General features: G+C 35.5%; 2 protein-coding genes across 3 annotated transcripts; one reads left to right on the forward strand and one right to left on the reverse strand.

Moving 5' to 3' along the window:
• The first annotated feature begins 447 nt into the window (after positions 1 to 447).
• Positions 448 to 6386, forward strand: LOC129804570 (cyclin-Q). 2 transcript variants are annotated; one of them, XM_055851966.1, is made up of 3 exons: positions 448 to 530; positions 1006 to 1696; positions 5995 to 6386. In XM_055851966.1, exons 2-3 carry the CDS (start codon positions 1067 to 1069, stop codon positions 6139 to 6141), a joined length of 777 nt encoding a protein of 258 aa, XP_055707941.1. In that variant the 5' UTR covers positions 448 to 530; positions 1006 to 1066; the 3' UTR covers positions 6142 to 6386. The 2 variants fall into 2 exon arrangements, with proteins under 2 accessions (XP_055707941.1, XP_055707942.1); XM_055851967.1 differs by having other exon boundaries at positions 508 to 626.
• Positions 6281 to 13547, reverse strand: LOC129804569 (protein lethal(2)denticleless). Its single transcript, XM_055851964.1, has 4 exons — positions 13399 to 13547; positions 13084 to 13268; positions 12435 to 13016; positions 6281 to 7608 (listed from the first exon to the last, which is right to left on the reverse strand). Exons 1-4 carry the CDS (start codon positions 13439 to 13441, stop codon positions 6439 to 6441), a joined length of 1980 nt encoding a protein of 659 aa, XP_055707939.1. The 5' UTR covers positions 13442 to 13547; the 3' UTR covers positions 6281 to 6438.
• Positions 13548 to 13567: the final 20 nt, after the last annotated feature.

Genomic DNA, 13567 nt, shown 5'->3' on the forward strand with positions numbered 1-13567 from the left:
TACATTGCATACCTGATGAAGGGGCCAACAAGCTCCGAAACGTTGTTTGAGTAATAAAGGAGGAGAAGGATCTAGGTCAAATCCGTGTTTTTTTGTCATTCAAAAATTTGAGGAGTTCAAATTTTGAGGAACTCGACTGTATTTTTTTGATGATTGTTCACCTTGTCGAGAATTTCTTTTAATAACTTGCAAATAATCCATTCGGTAAAGAGCTTGATATGGTTTCTTGATGCGTTAGACTAGAGATCATGAAATAATACTCATTTCGTAGTTCCATGAGCTCATAATTCCCTTAAAAAGTGATTTTATTTGTAGGTGGCGAAAAAGTACAGTACTGACTCTATGCTATGTAGTTTCATAATGCATATCAGTAATTGCAAATGTAATGTATATATCATATACGAATCGCACATGGGTTTGGTTTTTGGGACAAATTCTACGTAACCTCACTTCCCGATCTCCGGATGGAAGTGTGAGTGTGGAGTTTATTGGGAGTTCTTTTACTTCGCATCGGCTTGTGGAGTAGACAGGTTGGTTTATATCTCCTCCTCTAATGCCCTCATTTTAGTGTATTTTTCGAGTGTTTACAGAAGAAATTGCGAGAATTTGTGACTAATAATCCTCAGGTTGCTAATTCCGAACTATTTTTCGTAGTAAACATGTGTTTTGTCCAGAAAATTAGAGATCAAAGAATTCCGCCTCATTTCCCGTCTAGCAGGTTTTTTTTTGTGTGTCTCTGTTTCCACTTTTTATCAGCATCTTAAGGTGCCAATACCCCAAATTTTGGCGAATTCTTTTTATTGGCTCTCTTGTGCCATCGATCTTTTGTGTCAACGTAATTGCCTTCCGAAGCGTGGGATTTCCGTGGCACGATAGCACTACTCACGATTTTTTTTTTTAAAATGCTTAACAACTTTCTAATCTAGTATTTTGCAAAAAAAAAATGAAGCTCCTAAATCGAGGTGCGTTGTGGGGAGAATTAATTTGTGTTGCCTTTGTTTGCAGAGTTGTGAGGAAAGGTGAGAAAATTTGTTGAGACGCCACGCGAACGAAGGAAGAGACGAGAATGAAGGACGTTGTGATTGACCTGCATGTGAGGGAATCGAACAAAGGACCTCGAAATGGGGTAACGGACTATCGTAAATCGAAGGAGATTGGCCTACCTGTGCGTTTTTTGTTCGAATGCAGCATCAAGCTCAATCAGAAGCCTCTCACTTCAGCCATGGCAGCCATCATCTTCCATCGTTTCTTCAAGGAAACCGACAAGACCAACTACGATGAGTTCCTGATTGCCGCTTCATCTCTCTATCTGGCTGGGAAGCTCAAGGATGATCCTGTAAAGATCAGGGATGTCATCAATGTTACCCACAATACGCTCAATCGAGGCACAGCTCCATTGGATCTCGATGACGAATACTGGGCCATGAGAGATGCCATCGTCCAGGCTGAACTTCTCATTACGCGCATGCTTAAATTTGATCTGTCCACCGTGCAGCATCCCCATAAGTACATGTTGCACTACATGAAGTCCCTTCAGGGATGGCTGGGAACACCACTCTGGAATTCAACGCCCATTGCCAAGACAGCAGCTGCCTTCCTCCAGGACTTCCATCACAGTCCCGAAATCCTCAACTACAAGTCATCACATATTGCCATCTGCTGCCTCTCCCTCGCCATGCAGACTTATGGAGTTCAGGTTAGTCAAAATGCAATATTTCACTCATTTTATTTTAGCAACACATCCCACAAATGAGAAAAAAAAACAATTTATGCAAAGCCTACGTAGGCCGTACAAAAATGTTGCACTTCAACGCATACTATGAATGATTTTTTTTTCCAATGAGCAAGTCTCTTCAAAATGAAATTGTTGTAGGTGCACTTGATTTCGATCAGAATTTTTTTTAATTACGACACAGTGTGCGTCGTTTGCTACGATTGCAGATGCACAGTAAATGCAGTTAAAGGTTTTTTTCATTTTGAAGAGAAAAAATGCAAATGCGATCACAGGATTAAATCTCTTCCAGATTTATTAATTAAAAAAAAATGGGTTTAAAAAATGCTATTTTATGACGCCTGATAATTCGTTATCAATGATCATGATAACCAAAATGATCCAGCTGCACTTGCTAATAATTCTTTTTAAAAAAGAATTTAAATATCAACAAGAAAAATGAGCATTCTTTTAAATTGTATAGCAAGGTTCAAGTTAGCCTATGACATATTAGGCTTATTGGAATATTGATAACTTGTCCTAAAAAGTACCGACTGTTCGTAAACTTTTCTTTATTCTGATACGGTGGCAGCCAAAATCCCGAAAGCCAAAATCCCAAATGTTCAAAATCCCAAATGTTCAAAATCCTGAAAGGGATGAAATTATATGGAGGAAAATGTTTAGAATAATTTCCCAAAACACAGAAGATTTCCCTTTGCCTCCAGCAGGACGCGCGTGCATTCATGGGAGTAGCTATGACACTTTTAAGAATTCGGGATTTTGACCGGGACCCTTCTGATACTTAAGAATGGTCTTCTCCGATCGGACAAGATAATTCAGAACGTTAAGATAATTCTTAACTCTTTCGGGACCCCAGTATACACAGCAAGCCAATTTCACGATTTTTAGATCAAAAATATCCTTGCTCAGGAATTAATGGAGATCCTACAAAAAATATCCTAGATTTGGACATCCTGATAATTCGTAATCATCCACAAGAACCGAATTTTCATCGGTTCTAAATTGTCTAAAAAATGTTTTTCGCAAAATATTCATATATAGTCAAGTGTGCTAATCCGGGCGCTTCACTATCTGGGTCGTTTATGACTAATCCACTTGAAATAATATTTTTATTCATTAAATAAGTGAGTGTAATCGACTCATTTCAATCTTGTGCCAGTTGGATTCTTAACTAAAAATTTTCTAGCAGTGATATTTTCGCTAAAAGCCTCTACACATTGGGAGCAATTTTTGTCAAAAATTGCATTTTTGACAGAATTTTGACGTTTCTGCTAATGAGAGCTGGTTGATTGAAAACATTTATTGGTTTTTCCTTGTGAAAAAGTATTTTAAATCCAAAGGTTTAATTAAAAGTGAATTAGCGAAAAGGCGACCCAGTTAGTGCATGTTGGTTTATTTCAGTATTATCATTATTTTATAAATTTTCTTTAATATTTTTGATAAGTTTTTTATATTATTTTTCTGAATGAAACAGCGAATAATTCTATGGATTTTGAAGAAGTAAAAAAGAATTTTATCAGTCGAAAAACAAGCGTTTAAGTAGCATTCTTCGGAAAACGATCCAATTACCCCACCTTACTATAAGTAAGCCGTTTCTCGGCTTAAACCTAAAGACGCGGATTAGTCAGAAACTAATAGAAATGCACACAGGGTTTTGCTTTTAAAGAAATAATCGGGACCGAAAATAAAGCCCGCAAATTCACTCCAGTGACTCAGAAAAATTGCATACCTAGAGGAGAGATCTTTGGAATAAGTTACGGAAATGCAGTGATGTATGCAAAATATATTTGGCTCCAAATTTTCGGCCTGTTTTCAGCGCAAACGGTTCATAAGAAAAGTACACTCAATACCGGGATTAAGTACTTCGGGATTATGCACCTGACGGAATTATGCACATACAATTATGCAAGTTTGTCTACCATCGGGAGTCAATTTATAAAATCATTTGAAAACATTTTGCTACTTTTTCAGAATAAATTTTTTTTATTAAGGTAAATTTTTTAAATATTCTAACCATTTAGGGTGGAGTAAGTACTTTTGGTCACTTTAAGGTTTCATGTGCTTGTAATTTTTATAATCTTTATTTAAATAAAATGAAATTTTGTACAAAGATGCCTTAAAGCGCTTAAAGCCGTTTCTTACTAATAATCCAAAAGAATTCCCAATATTTTATTGAATATTTTAGTGAAAAATGCATTTTATGCAACTATGCATGTTTCAGTACTTTTGGCCACCTTGTAAGCACTTTTGGCCACTTGTTTCCAATAAAATTTTAAAAAATAATAGAAGAAATAGCTTTCGAAAACTTTCACAAATACACAGCACAAGTCCTATTCTTATTTAACACCAATTTTATGTGATTATTAGAGTATTTTAAACGACTTTTTGCACATTTTCTATTTGATGTAAAAATCAGCCAAAAGTCACGATTGCTTTTACTGAAATCCGCGAGGTATGCCACGTGTAAAATGTATGGGAAAATGAATGGCCAAAAGTACTTACACAGCCGAAAAAAGTAAGCTCTTTTAGCCACATCCGATTTTCATTTAATTTGTTAGAAAATCTTATTAAGGATGATATCACAATAAAATTTAGTTAATAAAGAAATGGACTTTTATTGAATAACATCAAATATTTTCATCAAAAATATGAAATAATGAAAAACAATTTTTCTTAACATTGACAAGTTTCTTAAGAATCCCATGTTTTTTTTTAACGATTGTTTGCCTTGTCGAGAATTTCTTTCAATAATTTAGAATTAATCAAGTCGATACAAAATCAAATAGGGGAAAATGCCCATGCTTTGCACGGTCCCAAGCTTTATAATGACTAAATTTTTCTGAATAAATACGACTCCGCAATTTATTTTAAAATCAAGACACTTTGCTCTAGTTTTTAAAATATGGATGAGATGAGTCACATTTATTGAAAAACATACGCAAAATTTAGTCATTGTAAAGCTTGGGACCATGTAGAGCATGGGCACTTTCCCCTATGGTTTTCTGATTCGTTAGATTAGACGTCACGAAATAAGATCCATTTTCCTGTTTTAAATAAACTTACAATTGCCTTACAATGTGATTTTACTTTAGGTAACCAAAAGTGCTTACATGGCCAAAAGGGCTGACTTTACCCTATTGAAGAAATTTGGCTAAAAATTACTGTTAATGCATTTCTATTAAACAGTTGAATCTTTTTTTTTTTTTTTTGAACCACTTTTACTCCGCGCGAAATTCGTTCTACGGACGATTTGTTCAAAAGAAAGCCCCAGCGAGTACCTATGCAAATTTTCTAGATGCATAATGCCATTTCGAGCGTTTTTTCGGTCCATGAAATGTGCATAATGCCGGGATTGAGTGTATTTAAAATTTACCCCTTGAAAAATATTTGCATACATTTCGGGGAAATTGAAAAAAATATTTTATAAATGAGCTCCCAATAGTAGGCAATTAATATCAAATTCTTTCAATCCGTTTTCACTCAAGCCGGAACACCTGATTATTATCTTGATTATAATTACGTTAAGTCGTGGATCTGTCTAGAACATTAGACTTAAGGTTTAGCCATATGGGTTTATTTATCTAATTTCTTATCTAACAAGATCTTTGGGGAAATGTTGATTTAAGATTAGATATTAAAGGCAAATGATCCATTAATTTATGGCCTCTACACACTAGAGAAAATTATGTCCATATTGAAGAGTTTTTCCTACACGGTCGTAAGAAATTTGCTTCAATATGGACATAAATTTCTCTAGTGTGTAGAGGCCATTAAAGAAAAACAAAAACCTCTGAACTGTTTCTTATTTAGAATTTCAAGAGAGATATTTAAAGAACTGTGCTAAACCTCGAGTCTGAAACCTGTGTAAGCCATAGAAAACTTAAAAATGTATTTTTAATAAATAAAACAAATGTTTAAATCAACGTGAAATATTGATAATGAATGAAGAATGATTGGTACTTTATAAACACTTTGTGGAAGCTCAATTTCATTTTATCGCTAATATTTTTGTTTTAATTTTGGTTCTTTGCCAAAATTGCAGCGTATGCAGTATTTTTTTCTGTTGAATTTTAAATTGTTATTTCTTGTGTTTTGAATGTTTTTGGTATGAAGAAAAAAACTGAATACAATTGTGTAACAAGAGAATTTTGCAATCGTGTGAGAAAGAATCAAATTAATTTCCTGTAGGAGGGTGGAAGAAGTACGATAAGAAGACACTTTAGTTTCTGTAACACAAAAAAAATGATATTGCGCATTTTCAGGTGCCACTTACAAATGAGAGTGACGAGAATACTCATTGGTATCGTGCTTTTGTAACTGATCTGACCAAGGCACAGCATTGGGAACTCTGTGAGAAGATCCTGAAGATCTATGAGACAGCACGCGATGAACATAAATATTTCAATTGATATTTTTTTGTGTGTGACCAGAGAGACCATTCCAATCTCAGAATCCCCTTCAGTAAGCATATCAATGCGCGTCCCCTCTGAGCTAAACTTCCCACGGTGGATGACCAATATTAACCATGTGGAAGGAAGGTAAGATAACAAATTTTCTCAACTCTCTCCTCCAGCTTTTTTTTTATTATTATACCGTATTTTTCTCTAAATAAAATACCCTAAAAATTGTATTAACAAAATACAAATGAGGCAAATTTTGTGAGTTTTACTTTTTGCTTCGGTATTCCTGGGATTCCATGCGTGAGATTATTTGTGGCTGGCAGATGATGAGGAAGTGGTGGGAGTGAGGAATCTCAGAATTGATTCAGAGGCATGCCTTGTGCTATTTGGTGTCTTAGGACGGTCTGATGTTGAACTTGAGCGTGAAGTACGTCTTCGGGGGGTTCCAGTTTGGGGTGATGTTGACTCTCCGTCTCTCAGGGATTGGACTCGGGGTGACATGGGTGCTGGGGAGGAAGGTCGTGAGGAGTTTCCTCCGGTGTCGCAGCTGAGTGTCAGGGAAGATGCTACTTGCTGGAGTTTCTGCTTTCGGATCTTCGTCAGCCAGTCCACGTTCTCTTTCAGCTTCCTCTTGGGCGAGATGATGCGTAAATGGGGCGCTTCGCCGTCCATGACGTAGTTTGGCAGGTTGGAAGTTGGTGAGAATAGAGGAACAGCCACATGGGATGTTGATGGACTTTCCGGAGATGTCATAACATTGACTCTTTCAGACAATGGAGAGGATTTTGTAGGGCTCTTAACGGGAGATTTCAGTTCAGTTTCCGCATGAGTTGGCAACGTAGCTGGGAAGAGTCGTCGACCTCGGGGTTCAATGTAGGGTCTTTTGGCATCGCCAAATCGCCCCTCACCGAAATCATCGTCCAATTCGGCAAAAGTTCTCTTCTGAGCGATCCTTCCGCTCGAACTGGGCGTGCAGTCTCCATTGCTCCACCACGTCTTCGGTGTTCCCTTGACATTCTTCTTCACCCTCTTCCCGTAGTCTGGATTGAGATGAGCCCATCCTCTGTAGTACATCTTGGTCGAACTGTCCATCTCTGAGGGTCCGAATCGCCAGATTTTGTGTCTCGCATCATCGCTGCAGGTGACCAATCTCATGTCTTTCGATCGACTCCATGCAACACAACTCACTTCCACTTCCTGCGATGAGGAGTAGCTCTCATCTCCCGAAAGGGTAGCCACAGGACGTGGACTGTCCACATTCCACACGTAGGCTTTCTCATCGCTGCTCCCACTCAGGAGATACTGACCGTCTGGGCTGAGGCAGGCACGAATGTAGTAGCTGCTGTTCTTGAATCCAATGTACCTCTGCAGTGGCTCTCGGTCGTACGAAGAAATGTTGTAGCAGTAGATTGTATTGTCCATGCAACTAACATACAGTCGGAAACGTTTGGGATCGATTGCGAGATTCGTGAATCCCTAAAAGGACAATTTTTATTTTGCAATAGCAATTCTAAATGGAAATATATTGGTAAAATTCAAATTTTTCCCACAAGTAATTTAATTATTAATTCCGGTAAGCGACTGAGGATGGATCAGCTCAGTGATCAAATCTTTTGTTTTCTTACTTAGTCATAAGTGCTCCTTGGTTCACAGGGCATAGGATCTGAGGCACTTCATAAAGAAATTACAAAAAAGACACACAGAGTGAAAATTGTTGTAAAAGTTACAAATCATATTATGAATAAGCAAGAAAAGAACAGATTTGACCACTGAGGGCATTGAATAACCGAGCAGTAAAACATCAAATTTGGTCAGCAAAAAATTCGAAACGATCAGTAAAAAATAAAAAATGGTCAGTAAAAAATAAAGGGCAGCAAAAAGTTTAAAAGATCAGTAAAAAATTAAAAAAAGAGCAGTACTTTATTAAAAGCGGTCAGTAAAACAAATGAAAAGTGGTCAGCAAAAAAAGAAACATGATCAGTAAAAAGTAAAAAGTGATCAACAAAAAATAAAACATGATCAGTAAAAAGTAAAACATGACCAGTAAAAAACAAAAAGTGGTCAGTAAAAAATAAAAATGGGTCAGTAAAAAATTAAAAACGAGCAGTAGAAATATTCGAGATGATCAGTGAAAAGTTAAAAAATGATCAGCAAAAAATTAAAAATGAGCAGTAAAAAAATAAAAAATAGTCAGTAAAAAATAAAAAATGGTCAGCAAAAAATTAAATGTGATCAGTAAAAAATAAAATATGGTCAGTAAAAAATTAAAAATGAACAGTAAAATAATAAAATTTGATCAGTAGAAAATAAAAAGTGATCAATAAGAAATAAAAGGTGGTAAGTTGAAAATTTAAAATGAGCAGTAGAAAATAAAATTTGATTAGTAGAAAATAAAGTGGTCAGTAAAAATTTCAATAAAAAGCAAGTGGTCAACAAAAAATTGAAAATACTCAGTAAAAAAAAACTAGTCACCAAAAATTAAAAATGATCAGTAAAAAATAAAATGTGGTCAGAAAAAATAAAAAATGGACAATAAAAAATAAAGTGGTCAGTAAAAAATTAAAAATGAACAGTAATTTTCTTCATTTTCAAGTGAAATTTCGCACATCTTGAGCCTAAAGGATAATTATAAAATATCGTCCGTGTTTTCCACAATACAAATTTGCAATGAAGGAATCGCACCTCTATAAGCTGATTTAGGATTACAACTGGCTTAATTCTTTGCTGACCAATTTATATTTTTTACTGACCAATTTTATTTTTTTACTGACCAATTTTAATTTTTTATTGACCAATTTTTATTTTTTACTGACCACTTAATTTTTTACTGACCGCTTTTAATTTTTGCTGACCACATTTAATTTTTTACTGACAACTTTTAATTTTTTACTGGCCACATTTAATTTTTTACTGTTCACTTTTAATTTTTTACTGATCAATTTTTATTTTTTACTGACCACTTTTAATTTTTTACTGACCACTTTTAATTTTTTTGCTGATTAATTTATATTTTTTTACTGATCAATTCGAATATATCTACTGATCAATTCGAAGTTTTTACTGATTAAATTTAACTTTTTACTGACCAAATTTAACTTTTTACTGACAAAATTTTACTTTTTACTGACAAAATTGAAAATTTTTACTGATTATTTCGAATTATTTGCTGATCAAATTTAATTTTCTGCTGATCGCTTTTCACTTTACTGACCATTTTTTGCCATTTGTCTAAAGCGAGACAGTTTGGAAAGTTGGACGAAGCAGTGTGGAATGTGAGACACCTCCTTAAAAACTTGATAATAAATCAATTAAATATTTCAATTTTCGATAAAAAGATTACTAAGCCTAATTTTGTGATTATTTAAGAATTTAAAAATGCAAAAGTCGTTATTAAACAATCAAAGAGTGACTTGCAAAAAGAATTTAAAAATGTATTGCATGCGTAATATTCATAACCTGCTTGATACAGTAGTTGTAATTTTCTCTGTTTCCTATGGAAGTTGCTAGGAAAATATCAAAGTGTTTTCTTTGATTTTTCGGCACAATTTGTGAAATATAATTAAGACCGTAGTGAAAATCGAAGGACATGCATCCATTTAAGCAGAAAATCTTCTCTAGACTCTATGCGATGGTTCCTGTCACGACTCTTAAACACGCGGAGCACGGGAGAAATCATTCGTCGAGATGAAAACCAAAACAAGGAAAAGTTGATAATGCAGAAGCACTTGTGAACAGTCATGTACTAAAAAATGTTCAGGACAAAGATTTACCCTTTTTAAGTGCTCGAACTCCAAGAGAGAGCAATTTTAACAATCGTGTTATTTTTCAACTTCTCTCCATCCTAGCTGCCAAACGGTAAGAGATATTGACTTCCGGTCTTCGGTGACCCCCCTCCGACAAGTCAACATTCTCTATCGAACTAACTTACCCAAATTACCCCCCCCCCCCCCCACCCCTTTTATCCCCTCCAAAAACATGTTTTTTTTTACTTTGAAAAAAATTGGCCCTGGAGATTTCCTTCATTTTTGGAAATGTTTTCGAGGCAATCCAGCTGAACATTTCGTCCTTAGACACCTATCTTTTTTTATTATTTTTTTTATTAAAAGGTCTTTTAATTCTGAACCCGACTGCATCGGTCACAATCGGTGATAGATCGGGAAAGTAACGGTAATAGCTTGATTTTAAAAATACTGTTTTTCGCACTTTTTCAGTATTTTGACCCATATAAAATTTAAACGATAAGAGATATTAACTGAAAAAAATATTTTTTTTTAATTTTCAAATAAAAATTGACAAAAATAAAGCTTTAAATCATATTTAATAAATGTACTAATTATGTTTTTTTTGGTTTCTTTAAGTTTCTCAAAAAAAAATTTTTTGAAGATTTTTGTATTTATTTTGAAAAATTTAATTTTTTTTTTAAATTCTAGGTTAAAAAAATCAACATTTTAACACATGTGTTAAATGTATCTTAAAGTTGTAAATTTGTCAATAAAAGGCATTTTTATTTGAAATTAAAAAAAAAAAATTTTCAAAAACGGTAAATCGAAAAATTTTGATTTTTTAACTGTTTATAAAGTATTGTAGGGTGCTGTATTCTCTGAAAAGCTGAACTCAAAATTTTGGGTTTAACTGGTATTTTTTCTTTTTTGAAAATGTCGTAAAAATTTGAATATTTAAAAAAAAAATAAGCGCAAAAGTGGAAGCTCGCCTTTTCAGGGAATGTAGTACTCAATGTTACTGATCAACAGTAAAAAAATGAAAATTTTTGAGAATGGGGTTTTTGAGAAAAAATAATTTTTTAATTTTTTTCAACAAAAATTTAAAAAACCGTTACAAAAAAACTTGAGCAGATAATACGAAAACTCGTATATCGTTTTAACTCTTTCCGGACCGCAGCATATGCTGCAAGCCAATTTCACCAAATTTGTAATCAAAAATGTCTATGTTCAGGAATTAATTGAGTTCCTACAAAAAATATCTTACATTTGGACATCCTTATAGTTTGTAATCATCCACAAGAATAGAGTTTTTATCAGTTCTGAATAATTAAAAAACATTGTTTTTTATAGAATATTCATATGCTTCTTTGGGTACTAGAGTCCCAAAAGAGACGGAAGAGTTAAAGGGTATAAAATTATCTTTCAAATAAAAAAAGAGTAAGAAGAAATCTCAACCCGTTCGCGAGATAGAGCATTTTGAAATATTTTCCAAAAATCTCATTTGACTGAAGCGCGAGACGCCATCTTTGGCGCCATGTATCTCCGGTCAGGAATTTTTTTTGGGCGAAAAAAAATAGAGGTATATTATTTTATCGTGTATTTTAACACATGTAAAATTCAGAAACATCTGAGACCATGACCCCGCGATTTGCGATTTTTTCGGTCGTCTTGAGATGGATTGGCCCTAATTCGAAAATAATTTTATATGCACCAGAAAAATTTGCGAAAAGGAATTATAAGGCAGAGCTCCTTCTCGGGAGCTGGAGCAGCTCGGAAATCCTCGGACGCTTTGCCACCCCTTTCATTTTTCATTGCAATAGCATCATAATGGTTTTTTTTAGTACTTTAGTCTTCTATGGTGTTTCTGCATTATCGACTTTTTTCGTGTTGGTTCCTGACTCGACTTTTTTGCGCTGTCCTCGTCGTGTTTGAAACCTCGGAACAGTCCTGATAAGGACCAACACAAAGAAAATTCGATAATGCAGAAGCACTCGAGAACAATCATGTGCTAAAATAAAATGTTGATTTTACAGAAAAGAGGAGACCTTTTGAACATTTTTTTAGTACTTTACTGTTTAAGTGCTTCTATCTTATCGACTTTCTTTGTATTGGTTCTTGTCTCGTCTGTTTTTCTCTGGCCTCGCGGTGAAACACCGAGCAGTCATGACAGGATAGGAAATAAAAATCGATTATACAGATGCGCTTGGGAACAGTAAAAGTCTTAAAAAATCTTCCGGAGAAAGGTTTTCCTGTTCAGGAAAATGAACAATTTTTCATTTTACATTTTTTATATAATCGACTTTTTTGTGTTGGTTGCTGTCAGTGACAGGCTATCTCGAATATTTGATGGCTAGGACTGGGGAAAACAGTAGACAGGAACCAACTCAAAAGTGTCGATAATGCAGAAACACTTGAGAACAGTAAAGTGTTTAAAAAAATGTTCAGGGGGAAGATGTCTCCTTTTCATTTTTCAGTGGAATAGCTCCATAGAGCTTATTCTTCAATTTCGCAAAATAATAACTCAACCTTTTTTTTAAATCTTACACAAGGATTTTTCCAATAAAATTGAATGGATCTTACCTTAAACGTAGAGGTGCCTCTGTAGGGAAGACTATATTTTGGCAGTGGTTCTCTCTTAAAGGCAGTGTAGTTCCTTCGCAAATCCCAAACCTTGACGATCCCATCTCCAGCACCGCATGAGATGAGAGTATTCTCATCCTGGAAGCCCAATCCTGTGATGCTACTCTTGCATGCATTTGCCACAAAATGTGACTTCTTCTGTCGATTCTCGCAGTACTCAGCGTGTCCGCTGAAGATGCAATTGTCAGCCCGGGGAATGTGATCGACACTGGGTGAGGCTCGTGTGTCCCAGATGAGGATGGCCCCATCTCTGCCACCAGTTGCGAAAACGGATGAATCTTCCTGTCGGAAGGCAACAGTCTTTACGCTCCGGGAGTGACCGGAAAAGGTGCGAATGTGAACAAATTCACTCTGACTGACGTCCCAGAGGCAGGTTTTGCTGTCACTGGATGCTGATATTAGCTTCATTTCACCTGGCATCCAGGCAATGTCACACACAGCATTATTGTGGCATTGGTAGCCGGACAATTGATGACCAGCTTCTTCGCTGAATGGCACTTTGTCTGTATCGTGGATTGCAATCTGAAAAGGGGGTAATAATTGTAAATCAGAATATTTTCCAGGGAATTTCTGAGGGCAACAAACTCACCTTCCCATCTTCATTGGCGAGCGCCAGTAAATGCTCAGCATTTGCAGTATTTGCAAATTTTGCTGAATAAATTGGGGAAATTAGTGCATATTCCCCATCGGTGATATACGCCGATAATCCTCGCCAATTATCACTTACGTGGACACATAATCGACTGAGGGCCACATCGTAGTTGCGGGTGAGGGCTGAAAGGGTAAAAAGATGCAGATTAGAATCTCTCTAGGTGGCAAATCCCGGCTTATGTTCAATTGCCTCAATCTCTCGAAATACACAACATTTTTAGATCCTCTCTAGTGGAATTTATTCTACACTCACCTATGCCCATTTGACGCTGGATGAATGCCTGGACAGTATTCATGTTGGGGATGAAAATGGGGAGTCAAATGATGCAGTAAAACATGGGGAAAATCTACCATAGAAGGGACTATATTGCGCGCCAAAACATTCGTTTGTCAAACACCTTTGAAGTAGGGTGGGGAGAGGT

Source organism: Phlebotomus papatasi, chromosome 2 (genome assembly GCF_024763615.1).
Source record: "Phlebotomus papatasi isolate M1 chromosome 2, Ppap_2.1, whole genome shotgun sequence".
Lineage (NCBI taxonomy): Eukaryota > Metazoa > Arthropoda > Insecta > Diptera > Psychodidae > Phlebotomus > Phlebotomus papatasi.